Below are 23,956 nucleotides of genomic sequence, written 5' to 3' on the forward strand. Positions count from 1 at the left end.
GCCTCAGGAAGCAAACACAGCACAGAAAAACCCTCACCAGGGAAAACGTCAGATGTACGTTTAGCATCGGGGGCTCCTGAGAAGCTGGCAGCCGCCTGTCAGCCCCCATGCCAAGCAGTGCTTGAAGTTAATGCCTCCCGACATGGAGATGAGAAGAACTCTGAAAGCACAAATTAATAAAAGTGATGTGCCGGGAGGGAGCACGAGCACCACGGTGACAAGGAAGGGGCTTTTTGATGCTATCGAAGCAGAAGGAGAGACAGCAGCAGCAGAGGATATTAAAAAGATGAGAGGAGAGCTGAATTTGACTGGATGGGTATGATCAGGATCAAAACGAATTAAGGCTTTTTACAACACGAGAAAAAAAAGTTTCAGCAACTGAAATTAGTGGGAGGAAACCTTGGGCTTCCTGTAGACAAGCTGGTTGTGTGAGATAGGGAGAGAATTCACCTCTCCTGGAAAATCACTTGCCGTTTTGGCGGGTACTACAAAAGCAGTACTGACAGAAAGATGGGATGGGAGAGCCTGCAGGGCTGGCTGTTGGAGGGAGGGAGATAAAATGCTCTCCGAAGGTTTGCTGGAGATAAATGGTGAAGAAAGTGCCTGGTAGGTTCTTCTTGAGACAGAACAGTGTAGTTCCTGGGAAAAAAAGAGGCAGTTTGGATGTCTGCTCTTAGCAAACATAGAATCATTGAATCCCAAAGTGGCTTAGGATGGAGAGGAACTTAAAGATCACCCAGTTCTGACCCAGTTGCAATAGGCAGGGTTGCCACCCACCAGGTCCCTCTGGATGGTCTTCCTTCCTCCTGCTGGGTCAGCTGCACCACTCAGCTCAGTGCAAAAAGTGCTCTCGATGCCATCATCTATACTGCTGATAAAGATGTTGAAGAGCACTGATGCCAAGACGGACCCCAGGGGGTCATTGCTCATCACCATGGTTTTACTGGACTTAACTCATTTGAATGGCCACAGTGGTAGAGAGCAGGAGGGAAGAGCCATGACACATTTGGTTTCCTCTCCACCACAAGAGAGAGATTCCAAAGCGGAGCCCATTTTGATTTGGTGCACCTAGAACCTCAGAGCGCTGCCTTGAGTCAGAGAAGGGAAAAACAACAGGGAACAACAAACCTGAGCATGTTTTCACACCTATCTGGATCTGGGTGCCATCACTTTGCCATGCTGAGCTCTGCCTTGCACACAGACGCCAGAGGGAAAGATGTGACAGCCGCACATGTGCGCATGTGCTTTTTAATTTTTCAGGACTTGTCAGCTTTGAAGGGAAGGTTGGGAGATGTAATAGCTTCGTCGTGTTCCTTTATCGCAGCAGTGACCCTCTATTTTAATTTCATCAGACAAACAGCACATCTCCGTCATACACTGAGTCCCAAGAGGGGCTGGTTCTGCTTCATGCAGTGGAGAAGGCTGCATGTGAGCAAACAGGCTGGCTGCAGAAGGAAAATCCCCTGGGAGGTGCACTGCTGGAAGACATGCCTGTATGCAATAGTGGGTGCTGGGGAGGGCAAAGCTGAGATTTGAAGGTGAGACCCATCGGTGTGCCTTCCTGCGGGGCTGTGCTGGTGAAGAGGCTTTCTGATGTGCTGCCACATTGCAGCAACAGTGCATGTTTGGATGAGCAGCTCAGGATGATAATTCCATCCATCTCTTCCTCTTGCTGGAAAGGAAGCCATGCAGGGAGGGTTTTTTTTTATTATTATTATTTTTGCAGCACACAGTTGTAAAAGGGAATGGGAAATCCTGCCACATCCTGGTGCTTTCAGGATATTTGCAGATCGCAGCTGGGTGCAACTTCACCATGCCATTCCATGGCTCAATTTATGTCCTCCTCTCTTTGATTCTCAGTAGTTCTTCATCTCCTGTTCCCTCTCCTCCCACAGCCGTGGGGAGCTGCAGCAGCATCCACGCAGCCAGCAAACAGCTGGATCAGGGCACAGCCACGAGATCTGCCCTTGTTAGTTTTGATCCTGATGGGAAAGGACAGAGGGTTTTTTAAGTTCTCGTTTGCATTCTTGCAAGAACCGTGCAAAAAGCAATGCATCCTCTACTAGGGGGCAAATCACCCTCCCTACACCCCCAGCATCACTCGAAAGCCCCAAGAAATGCTATCATAAGAATAGTGCACGATTCCTCTTTTCTTACTGCAGCCCCAAAGGTTTCGTGCTGGTTGACCCCATTGGTTTGAGCCTTGTTATCGCTGCTGGTGCACTCCTGCGGGCTGTGCTCTGCACCCTGCGTCCTTGTGCCACCTCCAAAAGCAGCAATCCTCAGACATTCACAACCTGTCCTCTCTGGCCATGGGATGAGCCAAGTAGAAAGCTATTTTTCTGTTTGAATTCCTACTCCTAGAGCTTTTCTTCCAGCGATTCCAGGCTCCAGGCATCTCTCAATAACAAATTCCTCCTGGTAAGCACTGAGACTGCCTGCAGCTTGCACACTGTACCTTTGTTTCTGCTGTTGTAAGGCAAGAAGAAAGATCTTTGCTTGCTTTGTGGAAAGCAGCCCTCGTGTGAGCAGCTGGATGCACAAAGCTCAGCTCTGCTGGGCTGCAACCCCTGGTGTCTGCCCAGGGTGTGAGCTCTGATTGCCCCAGCTGGGCTGTACAGGACATTTCCTTCTTATTTTTTGATTTTGATCTTTTTTTTTCTGCATCCTTTCACTCATTGTGGGAATTATGAGGGTTTATCATCTCTGTGTTTTCTCTGCTTTCATAATTCTGCAGCAAGGCTCCCAGGAAAGGATTGCATGGGAACTACAAGTGCATCAACTGCCTTGTGTCCCAAAGGGCATGCAGCAGGTCCTGACCCCATGGGCTGTGACCGTACAAAACCTCTAAATTATCTTTTCACTGTCTGATGCCATCCGGAAGGAGCTGGGCAAACACTTTTAGGGAACGTAGCTCTTTTTCTTGGCTCTGGTCACCATTAGGAGTTAAACTGGCTCAGGATGGTAGGACGCATGCTGCCTCCAAGCATGGTCTGCTCTGAAAACCAAGCCTTGCGTGGAGACACAGCTTTCAGGCACTGCAGGGATAGCAAGGACCAGGCTTCTGGCAGAAACCGTTCTCTACACGAAGCATGAAATCTGCCTTCTTAAAAGTTTAATGCTTCCTGGGCTTTCCCCGAGTACTGAACTGGCTGGGATGTTGATTGGGAAAAAAATATCCCATCAAAGTCAAATTATGAAAGCAATGCTTTCTTTTCTTTCCTTCCGCATTTATTTATTCATATTTAACTTGGGACATGGAAATGTCGTTGATCTTCTTTTGTGATTCAATCCTTTCATGCTCAAAATTTGGACCTGGAGGGTCCGAATTCATCTTCCATGAGTTTGTCGATGGGCTTTGGCTGGGGTTTGTTTTCAGCCACTTTCTTGTGCTCATCTCCACAGATTTCTCTGATTCCATCCTTTACACACTTCAGCTTCAGCCCGTGAGGTCTCATTTTGGTGACTTTGGGAGTGTGTTTTTCCTTAGTGTTCTTTGATTTGTGCACTGAAAATCCTGCTCTTTTCCCTTTTTACATGCAATCCTACCATTGACTCTGGGCCCTTGAGGACCCCAGGCATGTATTCAGATGTCTCTTAGATTTCAATACTCCTTTTTTAGATGTCATTTTTTTCCCCTTGAGTTCGTGTTGCCCACTTTGCCTCTGGGGTAAGGGATGTTGTCTACACGCAAGGGGAATCTCAGAGGAAGGAGACACAGCACAGAAAGTGGTGAGACTAAGGTGGGACATATCCTCCAGGAGACAGCAGATCCTTCTGGCCTGAAATCCACCTGAAGCATGGGCAAGCTGAGAGTAAAACCAGCCCCAACTCATGCTGCTGTATCTGATGGAGCTGTAGATTGGAGGCCAGACTCAGTCCAGAAGATGCAACTTATGCAAAGCATCAGGGAACAGCAGCTACAGCAAACAGCACCTCTACCCATGGTGGAGGTGGGAGCTTGGTGAGCCATTCCAAGTCCCCCAGATGCCTTCAAGATGGTTCTCAAAGCCTTCTTTAGGGCTGATGGAGAACCTTGCAAAGTCTACACCCAATCTGTGAGACCACTGCATTGTAGGGTGGGCTGTAAGGAGGTTGGGTCTGGTCCAAACTCCTTTTCCATGACCAAGCCTCCTGATGGCTGCAGTGTCCACTCTTCCATGCAAAGCTAACAGGTGAGAAGAGCCCATAGAAATGATGCTGATGGAACCAGCTCAGGAAGAAGCAGAACCAGAAAAGGTTACTAAATCCCCACGTTCTTCAAAACAAAAACTGGCCCAGGAAAAGTTTTACTGGGTCCAGGCAGCAGAAGGCTGGTGCCCACAGATTTTCCCAATAGAGGTTTTTCTATGCTGTATCAACTATTAATAAATAATCAGGAAAGCTGTTTTTCAGTGAAAGGATAAGATTGCCAAAAAAAGGCACAGCCACCCAGAATAGAAATCTGCAGAATGACTGCATGCATGGAGCTGCTGTGTGTCCCCATCACGTCTGGCCCTGTTCTCCAGACATGCACACTGTCTTGCATCACAAGCAGACAGTGGGGCCATGTCTTTTACATCCCTTTTCTTTCCTCTTGTTGGACCGTGCTCCAAGCCAGCACAGGGATAATTTACAGCAAATAATTTACCAAATGCTTAGAGCTGCCTGTTCTGCTTGGTAGATCCTCTTCCGCTTCAGCATCGCTGCTGTCTGAGATTGCTGAGCAGGTTTGATGTTTCATTCATTTTCTCAAATAATTGTCATTGCTTGTCCTGGTTTCTAATCACAAATGAGCCCCATACAATGGGGCAATGGGGCTTTGCATTGGCACTGCAACCTCTCCCCTGACCCTTTCTCCAGGGACATCCTGGAGCACTCAGCTGGCTCATTGAGCTGGTTATGTGAAGTTAGTCTTCTACTGAGAGCTGCCACTTGGCCTCAGGACCCAGGGATGAAGACACTACCAATGTCCTTTTTAAGGGAAGGCTTGGCTTGTTGGCTTGCTTGTCACTTTATTCTTTCATTACTCTCTTGAGCCATTTCAAAATGATCAGTGGAGGACAAGGTGGAATGAGCTGCCAGTGCAGCAATGCTTCAAAACTCCCAGCCCCATCTGCATGGAGTTTCATAAAGCTGCTCTCCCCAGATGCTGAAACCTCCCTCTTGGAGGGAAATAACTGCTCCCTGAGCAGCATTAATGAAAGAAACCCGATATTTTGTGGCTCCCTGCCCTCTAGCCCTCCAAACCCTCTTTGCCACCAGCAATGCATGAGCATCTGCCATGTCCTAGGACAAGCTCCCAGGCACAAGTAAGGGCTGCTTGGAGCCATGTGCATGGTCTTTCAGCCTTGCTAGTTTGCTTGCATTCGTTCCAGCACAGCCTCAGCCTTATCTCTTCTCCTCTACTCAATGGCAGCACTTGTGCAATGATCTGAGTTATTTCTGAGAGCCCACTGCTGAATTTTCCTGGAAGTGGAAGTGGCTCATGAATTCGAAAGCTGCCAGGGGTGATGCACCAACAGACAACGAGCTCTCACAACTCATCTCTCCTCCAGAGAGGGGGTCAAAGTCATTATTTTCTATTGCATCTTAAAAAATAATAATAATGCAGCAATGATTCCCAGTTTCCTCACTCCATCCAGGCGCAGCACGTCTGTGTGAGCCACACCTGCTTACAGAGCTCAGTGGGGATGAGTTAGAGCTAGAGGAGAGCAAGAGGCTGGTTATTGGGTTTAGAGCATCCTCCAGTGGGGACCCCCTCCTGGGGATGTCCCTTGGGGCTTTTGGAGTGGCAGGACCGTGGTAGCAGCACCAGTGAGCAGATCCCATGTCTCTCCATCTCTTTGCCATGCAGGTGGTGGGAGCAGATTTGTGTGAGAATCTCAGTTTTCTTTGCACGTTTCCAGGCTTCCTCCTGAGCGTTCGAAGCTGTGAAGTGAATGTCACCTTCCTTGCTTGGGAGGTGGGAGGAACAGGAGGAGCCCAGTATGGAGGGGTATGTAAGAAGAAAAATCTGGTGATTGTTAAAAGCAATCTTGTGTTTTTGGGGAGGCTTGCTGCTGGGTTACAGAACAGTGATGAGCATGGAAGAGTGCCCAGGTGTTGAACAGCTGGGGAAAAACCTTGGCTTGGTGTGACTGGGAGAAGGTCGATGATGTGCCAGCATCTCCCTCATGGAAAGTACTGTTGAGGTCGGGGAGGGGTGGGACAGACAAGGGGCTGGGCAGGTCAGACCCTACCCGGCACAGCAGCACCCAAAACAAATCCTGGGGAGGACACTGTATTCCTTCTGAGAGCTTTCCCATGGAAGTGTTTGAGCCCTCATGGGATGAGCACCTCCTCATGGAGTTCCTTTCCTCTTACTTGCTTTGGGACTCCATAAGGTCTGCATAAAGAAACACTGGGAAATCAGGAGAGGGGATATGGGTGAGAGCATCAGGAGATGATTTATAGATCAAGGAGGTGGTTGGCAGAATCAGGAGGTGTGTGAGAACATCAGGAGAATGGTGAAAGCATCAGGGTGAAGGTGAGAGCATCATTCTGTGTCCCAGCCTTCTGCAGCAGGTGGACCAATGCAATGCTCACCCTGCAGAGTGGTGACGCAGGACAAATAGGTGTCCCCACTTACTGGGCAGGGATTGTGATCTTGGTCCTAAATGGGAATGACTGGTGGCACTGGGAGAGCTAATGCTGGATTTATCACCTGGAGCACAAACAGGGAAGCATCAGGAAACAACTCTACCATCTGCTGAGGAGAACCCAGAGGAACAAACCAGCTCCTGAATTTTCCAACACCACTGATGTACGACAGACTGGGTATTGTCCCAGGAGAAAAGGAGGTAAAAATAGGAAAAACGAATGTGAAGAGAAAGGAAGAGGATGGGAAGAGCAAAGAGAGGGCAAAGAGTACTTCCAGCATGATGCCAGCACCCAATCTGAGATTTTAAGGCAGGATTGAAGTTAATTTTCCCTTGGGCTGCACCCAAGTCCTGCAGGTCCTGAGTCACCTCCTGAAGGCAGCTCCTGTTGGAAGCTTCACAGGAGGGGTGGATTCCTGTTTTACAACTTGGATGAGAGCTGTGGGCAGATGGGCATCACTCACAAACCCCCATGGGCTCCTGCAGCAATGCCAGGATCAGGTCAAGCCAGCACAACTCTGCTGCCTGCTGCCATTGAGATGCCACTGAGCATCACCTAAAAGCTGAGCTCTTTATCAGAGCTTAATAATGCTGTAGAGAGCAGGCAGTTAAGTCCTCAGCCACCCCAAGACATGGCAGAACATTCTCTTTCTTCCAATATGAATTTGGCTTTGCAGCTAATAGATAAGACCATCAGAGTCAACACAATATGCATTGCCTTTAATCAATTGACATGCTAGATCCTTGACAGAAAAACACTTTGTACCCAGTGGTAATTATTTGTTCCCTGCCTGTCTTGGAGATCACAGCACTTTCAGTGTGATAAACAGATGAAATATGGGACTTTTTTTTATGAACTATCCCTCAGTGGATGAAAGTCAAAGCTATCAAACAGCTGTAAGTGGAAGAGTGACATTGCTGCAAAGACCCAAAGACCTGGCCAAGATCTGGTATGAATGCCCTGGAGATGAAAAGGATTTGTGGGTGCCTATGGTTGGAAAAACTGGGTACCAATCCAGCTTGCAAGGGGGCAGGGTGACACCAGCAAAGTGTGGGGGTCTTCACTTCGAAGTGAAGCTCCTTTAATGCTCTTTGCATGTTCTTCTCCATCAGCCAGCTCTGAGTGCTGCAGGGATGGGGCAGTGCTCTGGGAATGTGCTGGGAATGTATTGAAAGGCTGGCGGGGCTAAGGGAGCATCCTCACTCCCTGGCAGGCTCTTATTTGATTGCATTCAGCTTCCCCTCTGCCATGACCTCCTGTTGTGGCTTTGTCTGCCAAATTAAAGAACCTTTTATTAGAAATCTCACTACAGTGGAATTTATGGACTAAGGGAGCCACCTTTTCACCTTCCCTCTGTTAAACGAAATGACTTGAACTTTTGTGTCCTGGCAAGCGGCTTGCCAAGGCTCAGCCCTCCCCTGCAGCTCTCAGACCAAGGCTTTGCAATTCACAGTCCTGCCTCCCTTTGAGCTGCTGCCTGCCCCAGGTTTCTTGTTTAGGATTGCTGCATTCTGCAGGAACCCAGCAGAGCACGAGGCTCTTCGGTCTGGGATATGTTGGCCACCAGTGAGATGCTGTGTTTGGACTCCTCCAGACCATCAGCACCACCAATGAAGAAATCTTGGTTGTGGTTTTGGGGCAAAGCTCATGATGGGAGATGGGAATGGGGACAACTTGTGGGAAACCATCAGTGTTCAAGCTGCTGTGGGTTGAGATACAGACTGAGTAATCAAACACATCTTTTAGGAAATGGCTACCTCAGGTATTCAGCACAGAAGCCCAGGAGCTGAGGTTTCTCAGTCTGCCTGGTCTGGAGGTACCCTCGTCCAGGCTTAGCTGTCAGCTGATGACAGTTTATCTGCTGGAGCCCACTGGCAGCATCTCACTTATCTCTCCATCCTCCCTGGGTGCCACTTTGTGAGCTGCTTTTGCATTTGGGGTCTGGATCCTATAATGTTCCCATTTCTCCTGTGGATTCCAAACCAAAGCAGGAGATGCCCATGGGCCTTCAAGCACAGAGATATAGTGCAAAGGGCCACCGTGGCTGTAAGGCCACCATGGATGTAAGGTCACCATAGATATAAGGCCACGATGGATGTAAGACAACATGGATATAAGACAACATGGATAAGGCCACCATGGATATAAGGCCACCATGGTTGTAAGGCTACCATGATTCTACGGCCACCACAGATGTAAGGCCACCAAGGATGTAAGACCACTATGCTTGTATGGCCAACCCTCTTCCCAGCCAGTAATGAGTTTAAGGGATAGAAAGACCAGTTCATACAAGGAGCTCAGACCAGACTGTGCTATAATGGCTGCTTCAACCGTATGCACGTATAAGGGCCTGGAGATGTCACAACGAGTCTCCTTGGGTCAAAGTGGCACAAATTCCCTCCACTGGCCTAGAAGGGACCACAGGGGTTTTGCAACAGGAGATGGAGCTTGGCATCTGTGCAGCTTCACAGCTGTGCTGTTGTTGAGCACTTGTTAGCAGCTAATGGCTGCTGGGCATCCCATGGATAATGACTGTGTGGCCCGAGTCCAAATCTCAGGAGATAATGAAACTGATAAGACCAAATGGGCTCTTCAGCACACCCCTCAGAGACTGTGCTCTTTGTGAGCAATCAGCTGCTGTTCCATGCCAGCCTGCACGCTCAAGTGGTTTTTCTCTCTAGGGTGGATCAGCAAAACTCTCCACAGCACCTCTGGGCAGCCCTGAGGTGTCCCATCTCATCAAGCTTCAGCAACGACTTCCAATGGCTCTTTACCAAAAACTCTTATAAGAGATTAAATTGCCAAGTGGGGATATTTATATCCATCCAAATGACTCCAGGAGTCACTGCTGCCATTAACCCTTAGGAGGCAATATCCTCTGAACACTTGCCTGGCGGGCTGGAAGAGATTGAATTGGAATCTCCAGATCTGAAAGGACTTTGCCTGACCCTTTTCATGGTGATGTTGTTTTTAGGGGTGCTGAGGCTCACAAGCTGTATATTTTGTTGGGAGCCTTATTTTTTGTGTATGGGAGCAAAACATTGAGGGGACTGGTGCCTAACTTTGGCTGTAGGGCAAGAGAAGGTGAAGGAAAATTCAACCCAAATGTGTGTGGAGATGTATTGTAAGGATCCTTGGTGCCATGACTTGGGGTTATTCACTGGCTGGTAAGTAGAGCAAGGGGCTGGGCTGCAATTCTGCCCCTGTGTTCATCCAAGCAAAGCTCCTATTTACCATTCAACCGGTCAAAGCCACACCAAAATCAGGGGCAGGAGTCAAAACGGTGCCAAGTGTGGTAGGGTATGATGGGAGAACGTGGCTTGGGGCTTGCAGAGACAGAACTTGGCTATCCTGAGTCATTGCACTGAGGTCAGTGCCACCAGTGGTGACCTGGGCTGGGCACCGGCTGCCTTCATTCCCCATTAGTCATACACTCATCATAGCAGATTTTAGAGACAATATGGAGGGTTTTGTGTCTCCTGTGGCCTGGAAATGGCAGTCACATCAGCCAGGAGAGCTGTCCATGTAAGCCCAGCCCTGTGTCAGAAGCTCTTCATGTTGGTCCCACAAAGCCAGGACGGATGATGGGGCTGGAAGAAAGGGGCAATTATTCCCAAGACAGACCCACCTTGAACACCCTTGGTTGGTTTCTTGCTTGCTTGCGAGGTGGTTGGATATTAGAAACAATTTCTTCTCTCAAGAAGTGGTGATGCATTGGCACAGGCTGCCCATGGGGGAGTCACCATCCCTGGAGGTGTTCATGGAACGTGGAGATGTGGCACTTGGGAACATGGTCTGTGGGCATGGTGGGATGGATTGGGGTTGGACTTGGGGAACTGACAGGTCTTTTCCAGCCTTCACGACTCTTTGATTTTATGGTGGCTCCGCACTTTTCCCAGGGCAAAGCGATGCTGTCAGTACCACAGCCAGCTGCAGACCCAACCACCACACCTCCAGGCTACAAAACCAGCAGGATTGGGAGCTTCCCGAAATTTGCTTTCCCTCTTTTTTGAGGGGAGAACTGCATCATTTTGACCCAGTTCCCTTCCACCTCTTGGTCAGCAATACTCCAAGAGCAGGATGCACAGCCAGTGCAGATGGGGTTGTAGTGGGGGACTAAAGGGACTTGGTGCCCACTATGCACTAAGATGGAGAGGGAAGGGGCGAGGGAACAGGGTGGGCTCATCCTCGTGCCTGCCTCTCGCCCAGACTGTGCTGGGGGATCCAGCTTGGGTTGGGGGCAAGGCAGAAATGACACAGCCCGGCCATTTCCACAAGACCAGCTTTAATATCAGTCATGAGAACGAGGAGAAAGCACAGAATCCATTAACAGAAATAAAATAAAATAAAATTAAAAAAAAAAAAATTAAACACGCACACACACAACAAAAAAATTAAAAAAGAAAACTTCAGAAACCCACCTCCCCGTGCCCACCCCTCCCACACACCTCCCCCCCCCCAAGGACTGTCCAGGCACTGCAGATGGAGGAGCACGACACAGCAGCCGGGTGGGGACGATCCACCGAGAGCCACACGGTTGCCCCTCCGCAGGGATGCAGGGATGCTCACCTGGGGGTGTCGGGCAGCGCTGAGGTGGCCCGGCCTCGGGGACCTGGCTTAGCTTAAGATTCATCACAGACTGACACGAAGGACAAGAACGTAAGAAGAATCCAAGAGCTGCGACTTTTTGTTTCTTTATTCTAATTCAGCCTACGACGTTAGTAATGGTGATTTCAGGGGATGGCTGGGCCCGCGAGTTCCTTCTTGTAGTGAAAATCAGAGACTGTAAAGAGGAACAGAGCTTATAAAGACAGCTAGGGATATATTGCCGTAAAAAGAACTGGCATGCAAGTGCTTTGTACATTTGGCAGTATGTGAGGTGGCGGGGCTTCTCTGTGTTTGTGGTGCTGGTCTCTGTGTTTTGTACAGTTCAAAAAGGAGCTGCTGCCTTCACAGCTTGGAGACAACCCCCCCAGAGGAAAGGACAACACAAGTCAAGTCCAAGGCGCCTCTCGCTTGGTTTTGGCAGAGTATATATATAATATATATATTTATTATTATTATTTTTTTAATGCATAGTGATTTTCTTCCTGTTTTTTTTTTTTTTTTAATTATTATTTTTTAATTAATTTATTTATTTTTATTTTATTTATTTATTTTTGCCCCCGTTGCAAACCTGAGCTCGGTCCCTGCTTTCCCGTGCAGTTTCCCTTCCTTAGGTGTTGGCACTGTGCAGAGGTCGGGCGGTGTCAGCAGGCGATCTCCTCCAGTGTTCCCAGGGTGGCCTGCAGTGGCACGTTCACAGTGTGGCTGATGGTTTCCGAATGGTTTGGCATGGGGTCACAAGTGCTCTGCGATGGAGAAACGGGACGGGGTTACCCCGGGGCTGCTCTCCACCCACTGCCTCTCCTCGTTGGCACCGCTAAATTCCTTTGCTATGGAAGCACGATCAGTCCTTGGGAAATAACGCGGTGATGGGGCTCCTTACCACGTTTTCATCATGGCTCCCTTCCTCTTCCTCCTTGCCAAGTAGGTCTAATAATTTCTCCTTGATCAGCTGCAAAAGAGGGAGGGTTGGTTAATCATAGAATTCGGTGATTCTATGGTTCTAAGCTGGGCAGGAGGAGGTGAGCAGAGTGCCTTCTGACATCAGCAAGGCATGGAATCACAGAATCACCAAGGTTGGAAAAGACCTCCAAGATCATCCAGTCCATCCATCCAGCTATGTCCCAGAGTACAACATCTAAACGTCTCCTGAACACCTCTAGAGGCAGTGACTCCACCTCATAGAGCTGGCCAACCCCCCCTTGAATTTTTGAGATTTACCATAGAATCATAGAAGCACCACGGTTGGAAAAGACTTCCAAGATCTTCCAATCCAACCATCCACCTACCACCAGTATTTCCCTACTAAATCATATCCTTCAGTACAACGCCTAAAAGCATGGTGCAAGCTGTGGCCACCTCCAGAGCTGGAGGGGCACTGGGCTTGGAGGACCCAGAATCAACAGGAAGGAGAAAATCTTCCAGAGAAAACTAGCCCATGTGTCAAACCTGACTTTTTTTCACAAGAAAAACAACAAAAAGCTCCCAGACCTCAATTTAAAAATATCTATTTGGGAGTTTATTGAAAATGTCAGCTATGTGAACACAGCTTCCCCTTGCAGCTATGGCTCCTCAGGAGCTGCTGCTGAAAAGCCGATTTGGTTTTCAAGGGAAATCCCACAAAGGATGAGAAGGGAGTGCATTTTTTTTTACTGAAAACCTTCCACAGGGAAGAAAAAATAAACAACAACCCAAAGAAGCAAGCTAAAAATGTGAGCAATTGGGTCAGCTCCTAAGGAAGCAGTTCCTAAGGCATCCTCCTGATGTCGGCAGGAGATGCTTGGTGGGACGCAGGACTGGCTGCACATTCTGCCCTGGTCCAGGATTGAGCAGCGTGACCAATGTGAAAAGTCATTCCTAGGTTCAACCCTTTTGATTTTGGGTAAGCTAATAGAAAACAACAGGCGCATCCGTTTGCTGGCAATCTCAGAGAGTTTGCAAATACTTTGGTTGAGAATGCAGTGAGTTTAAGGTGCTTTGAGCCCTGCCTTGCTGAAGCCCTGAGCAGATCAGAGCTATTCGAGGCATTTTATTCCTGCTCTTTCTGCCCAGTGTGGGTCAAAGATCCATCATGATCATGAAGCTGAACTCGCTGTGCAGCCCCAGGTGTGCATCAGGAGATGGGATGCTCTCTTAAGCCATGTTTGCCCAAAAAAAGAATGAAAGAAACAAAAAAAATACAGCATGAGGAAACTATCAGACAAGTTCCATAAGCAGATATCAAACAAAGGAAAGAAAAAGAGAAGAAAAAAATCCAGACTTGGCAAGGTTTCTTATAACCTTATTATTCTTATGAAAGAAGCCCAAGATAGCTGAGAATAGGAGATTTTAATGAAATATGGTGTGAATTCAGACTGAGATATAAACCAAGGCACCCGGCTCTGTTTGCACACCCAAGCCATTATTAGCTTCATGCTTGTAATTTTCTATCTATTTTACTGCAGGATAATGCCACCAAGTGCTAACAGCCACCCAAAAGGAGCTGCGATGGGGAGTGACTGCCTTAAAATGCAGAGCCAGCATCTATACTTTAATAAAATTGAAGGGTTTTTTTTAAGGATGTTCCAGCAAGATTGAAGCAGGCAACATCCCCGTGCACCCAGCTGGCTCGGCACACATTGTTGTGGCAACTGCCACAAACAACCTCTAAATACAATATCCCATAGGATTAAAATTCCCCAGTGCCATCATGATAAGAGCTGGATGATGGAGGTCCAAATGATTGCAGATTTCGGTACAGAGAGACTAAAAATATTGCATTAAACCCCCAGCTTGGGATGGGAAGTGACAGATTTGCTGGGAACTGCCTCTCCCCAGAGGTGTCACATCCCACTTGTAACTATGCCATAAACTCATTCTTTCTTGCTATAAAATAGGGCCTGCAGGTTTGGGTTCTTGGACTCATCTCATTGCAAACAGGGAGCTAAATTCCAGAGGTTTGTTGCAGCCTCCCCAGATGCTCAGTTTCCTCTTTACAATCGAAAGCCATGAACCTGACCCCCAACATTAATTCTTTTTTTTAAAGAAGGGTGGGAAATGAGATCCTGGAGGAGAGAATGCTCCAGGGAGGGTTTGTTTGGCTTGAGGTCTACTGGAGGTGAATTATGTGGTGTAATTAACTTATAATTCTTATATTATAGTCATTTATAATTAATTATAGCATTAGTTGAGCACCTTGGGCACGGAGGGTTGTGATCTGTGGTGGCCCCAGCTGGCATCAAGGTTTTCAAGCCCAATCCCTGCCAGGAATGAGGTGAAGGCAAGGCACTTACCTCGTATATATAATCAAAGAGCTCTAGTATAGTGAGGATACTAGCACCAATAAATAGCCCCATCTGGCCTCCAATGTCACCTAGGAGAGAGAACAACACGCCAATGGTTTTACCAGAGCAGCTTCATCACCAGCCCTTTCCTCGACCGAACACCTCCACTGCCCAACCTGATGGGTCTCAAGCACTTTAATCTTTAGCCATCACCAACAAAGCTTGACCCAATTTGAAGCTAAGCAGCCCAACAGCTCCTTGACATTCCCCATTGAGCTGTGGGGCAGCACCCAAAGGCAAAGAGCCTGGGGTCCTGGATGGCCCTGTTGGAGATTAAGATGGATTAGGAGCAGGTAAGAGGTGATGGGTAGAAGGTTTTAAGAGATGACTTTCTCCATATACTGCCTTCCAGCATGAGAATCACCACTGAGAGCATCCATTGCCTGCTCAACCCGAATATCAGGGCTCTGGTATCCAGCAAAGATGGAGCAGCTCACATTAATCTCTCATGGGTGACACACGGATTAGCTGTGGTCCATCAGATCGTGGCCCCCGGACATTCCCCGGCTTGGTGTCAGAAGGAAAAGAAGAGAAGGGATTGAAAGCGTGGTGGCCAGAAATGTGGTTGGATTTTGCTGGGATTTCACAGGATGCACTCACTTGTGGCATCTCCCTGTCCCACAAATACACCCAGCTCAGACAGACCTGATAATATATCCTCACACCTCCTTACCAAGTAAGGCTGCCACTTCATAGGCTTTCTTCTGCTCAATCGTCTCATAGTTGAGTGCTTCAAAAAATATGTCCAAGACAAGAATATTTTCTCTGTAGAAAAAGAACAACAGCACCAGCCCATCAGCCACCACTCTGGGACAAGGAAAAGATAAAGGGGTCTGGGGGCTTTTCCCCCACCCCCTGTCCTCATCACTCTTTCTGGTGACCTGCTGACACACTTGGATGCCAAGGCTGTACTCTGGGAGCCTCAGCACAAGCTGGAGAACTTCTCTCCAAGATCTCTGCTCAGGACGTGAGTGCTGGATCTCACTTTTATGGTAAGAGCAGAAGTCTGAATGATGATTAATAAGGAATAACTCTTGCTGTCTCCATACAGATAACAATGTGCCCAGGACTGGTAGAGGCCCAAAGTGTCCCAATAGCTCTCCTGGGATGAAAGCAACCCATACCTCATCTCTTTGAGGGCTCAGCCTAATCTCCCATGGAGGACATAGACCCATATTGGCAAGGTCTAAGCACTGGTGGTTTAAATGGCAAACACATCTTTACTTTTCATCCCCCCCTTCCAAACGAAGGAGTTTTGTTTTCTGCAACACTCACGAGATATATTTTTCTGATTTGTTAAATTTCTTCTCCAGGTACTTGGCCGAAGTCTTGCTGGGGATCTTGACCATGGAGAGCTCTTTGTTGTACCTGGTCAGGTTACAGGGTGTCCTGCAGATGCAGTAATTGCTGTCTTTTTCAGCAAGCAAACCTGGAGAAGGTGACAAAGTTCGATCTCAAGAGTTGGAAATATGCAGCAGATGTGGACCCAGAAGTCACACAGCCCAGAAAGGAGCCAAGCAGTCAGATCTCAAATGAAAAGAGCTGCAAGAAATCCTGGCCATTTCTTTTCCATTTTATTGCACGCCATTCATAGCAGATTGAAGACAGGCTCTTCACTGGAGGCCATGCTCTGTTACCAGCATCTGCCTGGGGCTGTAACTCATCTCATGTTGGTAACATGCCAACAGCATGCATCTGATCCTGCCAACAGCACTCAACCCAAGAGTCTCCTAAATGCCAAACTAGAATGGGTTGCTCTCTCTAAACCCCAACCCCAACTCCAAATCCAAGCTCAAACCCAAATGGAAATCCAATCCCAAATCCAAATCCAAACTCAAATCCAGCTCCAAATCCAGACCCAAACACAGACCCAGACCTAGAAGTGCTCCCCTCCTACACGTCAAGGGTGCTTGTTATCCTGATTCCTGCTGCCTCGATGGAACCATAGGACAGAGGGACCTTTATCCCAGGGAATATCCTGCCCTCCCCCAGGTCTTATCAAAAGCCATTGCTGGGCTGCAGCTGTTCCTAATGACCCCATCCAGAAGAACATAGGCTGCTGGAAGTCCCCCCAGCTCGGGACTCCTGTGACACCCAGAGACATCTCCTGGTACTCACCGAGCGCAGGCTCTGCACATTCCTTGTACTGCTCTGGGGTACAGAAGGGAGCATCCCCTGCAGGAAAGGACACATACACCAGTGTTGCTAGGGACTGGTGACATGGAAGCTTTTCAGCCCTGTCCTGTCCCCCTTTTCAGTCCCAGAATGAACTGAGGGCAGGGTGGGGACAACAAGGAAATGCCACCACTGACTTGACATTTGCAAAGCAAGCCAAGGATGGGTTGGGCAATGGAGGGACTGCAGGACCCATCCCACCTCTGCTGGCTCTGGGGGCCTTTTTTCCAAATCAGAGAGTCACAGCAAACATCACCCAAGGGTGCTAATCCAGGTACAAAGAGGTGTCATTACCAGAACCATGGCCCTCTGCCAGTCCTGCCCCTATTTCAGGGCATTTTGCAAACATTTTTAGCGCCCTCTTCCCTTTAGGACAAGATATTCCCAGCTCCTCTAGTCCCAGGTCCCTTGGCTGGTGGAGGCTGGATGGAGGGAGGGGAACACTGACCTGGCATGTGAACCATTTTGCAGTTGCAGTTTTCCACAATATACCGTGTCTCGCAGTCGATCCTGCAAGCCGTGATGCTGTAAACGGGAAAGAAGTCTAAGCCCATGTCTGACGAGCGACATTCACCCCACGGCGGAGGCAGGTAGGTCAGCTGCAAGAGAGGGAGGAGGGGGTGTCAGGGGACGCAGCATCTCCTCCCCCCCACCGATAGGAAGGAAAAGGACCATGCTGGTTGGGGAGAGGGGCAACTCAGCTTGCCTAGTCCAGCCCAACCCCAAAAATCCCAATATGAGTCACTCTCAACTCCAATTCCCAAACCCGGCCAGGTGACGCCTAGTGGTCCAACTCTTTATCATGATCTTGGAAATGGCATTAAGCAATTGCATGAATCGGTTTCTCATACCCATCCTCACCCTTCCAGCGATTCTTTTTTACTGTAAGCAAGTCCTTGTGCTGCAGAGCTCCCCTCCAGTCCAGCAGCAGAGCCCAGCAGAACGGTGCACACCCAGCAGGATGGTGCACAGGGGATGTGCAGCACCAGGCATTCTGCAGGACTAGCTTTAAAGGAGCACTTGGTCCTTTCTCTTGCACCTCTGGGAAAATGTTGCTCGTGTAGGGACTGCTGGGGAGGCTGTGACTTACAAATTGGCTCCAATTTGGTCAGAACAAACACAGGGTAATCAGCAGCGGGGTGTGACAGCTCCTGGCTCAGCCTTATGCTGATCTCATGGGGACAATGCAGGCAGTGCTGGTGACATGAAGGAGCAGATAATGGAAACAGCAAAATTCCAGCAAAGGAAATGTGATTGCTGTGGTGTGAACAAACCTAGGTTTGCACTGTTCCCTTCCTCACATAGGCACTTTTTCCAGTGACACGAAATGCACCAGGTGACAGCCCTTAGACAGCAGCACCAGCTTTGAGGACAAGTCAGCAACGCCCTTTCCAAACACCTCTGCAGCAAGATACAGTGACCTCAGCCATCCACTCTCCTTGCACACATGCTGCTGACGACCCATCTTCACATGTCACCTTGCACGAAGTAACCAGGACTGCTCAGTAGTAGTGCAATGCAAACCCTTCTGTTGTTACCACTTTATTTAGCATAAACGCAAAGATAAGAAAAGCAGAACACTGCAATCCACCAGAAACCTTAATTGCAAGCCCAGAACATGCTGGAGGAAAAACAGTCACTCTCTGGCCCCCACGGCCAAATCTACCTTGTTTGCCTTCTGTCTGAAGCTTGGCAGGCTTTCTTATTTCTCTTTATCTTCGCTAAATGCTCTGCAATACTTTTTGCTAGAGAGCAGAAAATAGCACTTCCCTAACCCCTCCTTCTCTGTGTTTTAAAGCAGCATCCAATTTGCCATGCTTTGCTCGAAACACTGAACGCATTGTGCTGGCAAAGCATGTTGGTTGAAGAGAAACATTCGTTTAAATATGTAGCAACATTAATCATGTTCTAAAATAAATATGTAAACGTATGGTGATGGACTACGAGTCTAGGACCTAGGGGCTAGGTGTGAGTTGCTTCCTTTGGGGGTATCTGGGGTCTTTTGGAGATGAAGGGGAAAGAGAGTCATAGAACCATGGTTTGGGTTGGAAAGGACCTCAAAGATCACAGAATCATGATATCATGGCTCGATTGGGTTGGAAGGGACTTTAAAGAACGTAGAACCATGGGATCGTAGAACTCAGTGTGGCTGTGTTGGAAGGGATCACAGAGATTGCAGAACCATAGAATCACAGCATGGTTGTGTTGGAAGGGACCATAAAGGTTGCAGAACCATAGAATCATTGCATGGTTGGGCTAGAAGGGATCTTAAAGCCCATCTAGTTCCACCCCTTGCCATGTGCTGGGTGCCTCCCACCAGCTCAGGCTGCTCAGGGTCCCATCCATGGCCTTGGGACCTCCAGTGATGGGGCACCCACACTTCTCTGAGGAACCTGAAAAGGGATGAGTCACAAAGTAGAAGCACGTTGTGGACCCTGTAGGATGAATAACAAGCCCAGAAACCCTTCAGGTATGGACCTGGGTTGATTACAACAAAGTTGACATGACATGAGCCACTTGAAGCCCATACTGTGCTCCAAGTCTCTTTTGTTGGACTGGATGATCTTAGTGGTCTTTGTCAACCATAATGATTCTATGATTTGTGAGATCTCTGGTGAGAGCAGAGCTCCAGCTCACCTCCAAAGCACCTTCAGAACATTTGCTCCCTTTCTGCATCAGCCTGTAGTGCTTGGGAGAAGGTAAAATGCCTGTGGCTTTGGCTTCGTAACCAATCACCAGTTATATTCTATGTTGGGCTTCAATTGCAGATAGGGAGAGAAAGAGGAGATGTCGTGAAGAACTTGACTGATGGTGAGGGTGGAAGTAAGGTAGAGCTTGGAGAAAAGGCCAGGCTTGGGGGGTGAATCCTGCCCTCTCCAAATCCATCCTGCCCCATGGCCCTGGGCCCCTGGGCTCACAGCTCAGCCAAGCTGAATTAATTCCTTCTCTATGAATAATTTTGCCACAAAAAGTTCCCACCTAGGAACGTGGAGGTGCTTTGCTCACCACTTTGATGGTTCCCAGTTGTTTCAGCCTCTAACCTGCTGCAGGTTTGCAGGACCAGATGGAACCATGCTCAAGGTAGCCCTGCAGAACATCCATCTCCCAGCCAAGCCAAGGCTCCCAGCCATGATAAGATGGCAGTTCCAGGTCTTCCCCTGCATGGGACCAAGGAGAGACCCTAGGAAAGCTCAACATGAAGGTGAAGGGGTTTCGGTGTAACAGTGAACCCTCCCAGGCTCTGGTTGCCCACTAGCCAGGCAAGCACAGAATCACCAGCTCCCTTCCCTACTCCTGTGAGCATCGATGCTGCTATTTAAGTGCTGACAAAAAAAATAACTTTGCAGCATCGCCCATGGGCACTGGAGTTCCCCAAATCCTCCCAAATCCACGCTGCTGCTCACTTCAGGGCAACAGCAGTGAGAGCAGCTCAGCACAACATGCAGAGATCTCCGCACCCTGCAGGTCCCATCTGAGCCACAGACAGCTCCCAGGTGCGGAGGTGCAGCCGGTGGAGGCTGTTCCCATCTGTGGAACCAGCAGAAGAACTGAGAATAAAAGCAGCTCCCAGACATTTGCAGCATCTCCAAGAAACAGGGCTGGCTCTGAACCGGGTGGTGTTGGAAGTCTGCAAAGCAACACCTTTGAATGAAAATACCGAGAGCGTCTCTGCAACAATAGCAAAGTGTTGTTTGAAGAGGATCTTTTCTCATTTGCTTTACACTTGCTGCATAATAGAGTACCAGATGCCATCATTTAGTCATCTGCAGCGGAGAAAGGGGCCCATATGTTGCACGTTGTATGATAAAGGAGAATAAATAATCACAGGCTCAGATGGAATCAGCTTTCTTCTGAGCACCGCTATACACAAATCTTTTAAGCCCTGTAAATTTTATTCTGAGATGCAGGTGACAGGAGCAGGAGATGACGGAGTCGCCATCAGACACTGAGCTTACACAGCTTTTGCTCAGCCAGCACTGGATGTGAGCCATGGTGTTTGTGAACCAGCACCGCGTCTGCAGGAGCTGCACGGGCTGAATGCTTAATTAAAGCCAGCATCATTAACAGAGTTAAGTCTTGTTCCAGATCCAGGACCACGAGCACTATCCGCCCATGACCTGCATTAGCACAGACCCCATGCAGTGAAGCAAAGCTGGCTTGCTTCTCCCTCCAATCACGGGGTTCCATTTGCTTTGCCCACAGTTTACTCCTTTCCAGCTTCCCCAACATGCAGCACACAGAACCACGTGCCACCATACGTCCCATTTTTTGCTCTCAGTGTTAAGACTCCCCCCTCCCTTGTGCAAGTCAACGAACTTCTCCCTCTCTGAGGGACTCATCAAGGGCTATTAGTGGAGCTTCCATTGTAATTACAGTTTCAGAGGCACGTTGCTTCCCCTGTGTTCTGTAATTTGTAATCAGAAGTGAATCCTCAACTGAACAGCACTACATGTGGGTGTGGGACCTCTCAGGAGGGGGCAAGTGCATCCCCAGGGACTCAGCTCTGTGCTGCTTCCAGGCAAGGCATATCCTCAGAAACGTTCCCCGAGAGGAGCCTGTTCAGACCCACAGCCATGCTGTGCTTTTGCAAGAGTGCCCTTTGCAGGGGAAGGCTCAGAGCAAGAGGGCAAACACTTCTGCAGCCCACAGCTGAATCCCTGCACTAAAAAGCAATGGAGCAAAATCTGAAGTTTCTCCCATTGCATGGCCCTATCCGTGCTCCCGTGAGCACTGCAAGCTCTGTGGTCAGTGCAAACTCAGGGGTTAGTGCAACGGTGAACCTGTCTGCAAAAGCATCCTTCCCTGCAAGCCCCTGTAACCCTCTCATTGATGCAACTGGTGCATTCTCAGGGCTGCAAATTCATGCAAAGCCTTTGTATGCACAACACCTGACCCTGGGGTCTGCCTGGGCTGTGCAGTGCAGACACCTGAATCTCCAGTGCACAGAGCTAACAAAGTTAACAAAGCCATCACACCATGCTGCCTGCCTCACTTGCTTTGCTTTCCCCTCTTTTGTGCAGTGCTAATTTTTGCCCCAAATGCAGTAAGCAGTGGGATTTGGTGCTGGACCAGATGCTGCCCGAGGATGCTGAGCTGCTCCTCACCACCAGCAATGAGTGACGTCCCTTAGAAGCTGGAAGGAAAGGATGAAAAGAGCAAAGCAGGAACAGTTTCTGCCCTCAGTTCAGTGGCACTGATCCATCATTTTGATCTGCTTTCCCAATAGCTGGAGTTCAGCGTCAGCCCCTAATTGAGGCCGACAAACGCATCCCCTCACATTCGCCGTCATTAATACTTAATTAATTAATTAAGTGCTCGTTAAATTGCCTTGATTCCTGCTATTAGGGGATTACAATGAGCGGTTGCAGTGTGGGAACGTGGCAAAGCTGCTTCCAGCCCTGTTTGCAGCTGTGCTCTGCCATAAATCTGCTTTGGCTCAGCACCACCCGATGTCATCGTGCTCCAGGCACATCCAGAGCCACCAGCCCACCACTGGAGCTTATAGCCTCAAGGCAAGGTGTGTCTGCTTTTGCTGCAAATGAAATAATGACCAGAAACCTATGTTCTTTAATGAGACATCAAATGGCATCAACTTAATAGATTTTCAATCCCAGACAGCTTTAGCACTTGTAAAATGCTTAAAAAGCTCAGTGTACACGCTGCAGGTTCCTGTCTCCATCTCCCAGTTAATGATGCTGGAATTTCTCTATTTATCGCCTCCCTGCCCAGGCGGGGTGTGCTGTGTGCCATGCAGCTGTTCTTTCCCATTTGCACCAATAAAATTATCTTGACTGACAAGAGCTTAACCCTTCCAGCAGCCTGCGGTGCTTGGCAAGGGTACACAGCCCTGGATTTGAATAATCACCGGGAGAAAACATTCATTTGGGCACGCTGTGATTTGTGAGCCCCTCCAGGTTCCCTTTTCCCTGGGAATGATTTTGCAAAGCAAAAGTCGTTGGGTGGCAGCTCCACGTGTTTTTCGCCCGTGCTCAATGAACTGTGCCTTCTGCTTGTATTTTAAATCACAGAATCATAGAATGGTTTAGTTGGAAGCAACCTGAAAGACCTCAAGCTCCAACCCCATACTGTAGGCTGGTTGCCCCCCACCAGGCCAGGCTGCCCAGAATCCCATCCAGCCTTGAAACCCTCCATGGATGGGATGGCAATTAACTCTGCAATCAAATGGCAATTAGCTCTGCCTTTTCCCCCTTGGCTACCTCCTTTGTCAGTAGAAGTACCATCTCACATTCCACTGGTCAATGTGGGCTCTACTTGTTGGACCACGTTGGCCAGCCTCACATAGGTGCCCAAGCTGGGGGTGCGTTGGATTTTCTGGAGGTCTGCTATGCTCAGAAAGTGGCTTTCCATCTTTTAAAATAAAATCTATCTGCTATCCCTGTCACAAAGCAAATGGTTAACAGAACACTGTTGCCCATCATCCCATACACACCCATGATGTGCTTGAGGAGTTTCTCTTACCAACTTCCTTCCCAAAGCAGCCCTTTCAAATCTCTCTCTATCTTCATTGCTCCTCAGTCGGACTCATTTCCACTGCTTGCTCCAAGCCCATTTCCCCTTGTATCCTTTTAGGCCAACTCCAAATGAAATTTTCCAAGCAAAACCACACAGTTGACCGAGAAAAACATCCTTGCAATGGCTTCCATTCATCCCCCCTTGAACCCATGTGCTGATGTTTTTGCCACCGCTGGCTGCTGGCTGGCTTCTTGCTGTTTAATTAATTAGAGCCCAATGACAGACCGGAGGAAATCAACAGGGAGAGTGTGTGGGACTGAGGGAAACTGAGAGCTAACATTTCCAGGAGGAGGTGTAAGACTGTAGGTAGAAGATGCTCTGAGTGAGCGTTGGCAAACCAGGGAAACGTCACTTAATTGCTCCCGATTTTCAAATGCAACAGCCTACGTACGCCCTGTTTGAAAATAGGAGTGAGCACTGCCGGACCCTGAGCCCCATTTTCCTGGCTCTGTAATTACACTTCATGATCCTGCAGTTGTTGGTAGCTGATGCTCTCTGTCCCGTGCAAACATTACAAGGGGATGAGTCTCCAAGGCGCACTAGAGCCCTATAAAACAATATTGCTCCGTCTTCGAACCTGTTGCTTAATTGAAGCCTCTTAAATTTTTATTGCCAAGTTGGCAGAAATTGCCATTTTAGTGTGCTTTTCATCTTCCCTAACACACGGTGCCGGTGGCGTGGCAGGGAGCAGCAGTTAC

The 23,956-nt window shown here is 48.7% G+C and overlaps 1 protein-coding gene across 4 annotated transcripts in view; it reads right to left on the minus strand.

Moving 5' to 3' along the window:
• Positions 1 to 10,889: 10,889 nt before the first annotated feature.
• Positions 10,890 to 23,956, minus strand: part of ASIC2 (acid sensing ion channel subunit 2) — a 419,414-nt gene continuing 406,347 nt past the window's right edge. For 3 of the 4 annotated variants that reach the window (XM_085210764.1, XM_085210763.1, XM_085210766.1), the window contains exons 4-10: positions 17,173 to 17,323; positions 16,668 to 16,724; positions 15,825 to 15,978; positions 15,223 to 15,314; positions 14,499 to 14,578; positions 12,110 to 12,178; positions 10,890 to 11,972 (exon numbers count right to left, since the gene is read on the minus strand). In XM_085210764.1, the coding sequence (XP_085066890.1) occupies positions 11,871 to 11,972; positions 12,110 to 12,178; positions 14,499 to 14,578; positions 15,223 to 15,314; positions 15,825 to 15,978; positions 16,668 to 16,724; positions 17,173 to 17,323 (705 nt within the window). In that variant the 3' untranslated portion in view covers positions 10,890 to 11,870. The remainder of the gene's footprint in view (positions 11,973 to 12,109; positions 12,179 to 14,498; positions 14,579 to 15,222; positions 15,315 to 15,824; positions 15,979 to 16,667; positions 16,725 to 17,172; positions 17,324 to 23,956) is intronic. The other variant, XR_014879982.1, reaches the window with a different exon arrangement.

This window comes from Meleagris gallopavo, chromosome 29 (genome assembly GCF_905368555.1).
Source record: "Meleagris gallopavo chromosome 29, MGAL_WU_HG_1.1, whole genome shotgun sequence".
Classification (NCBI taxonomy): domain Eukaryota; kingdom Metazoa; phylum Chordata; class Aves; order Galliformes; family Phasianidae; genus Meleagris; species Meleagris gallopavo.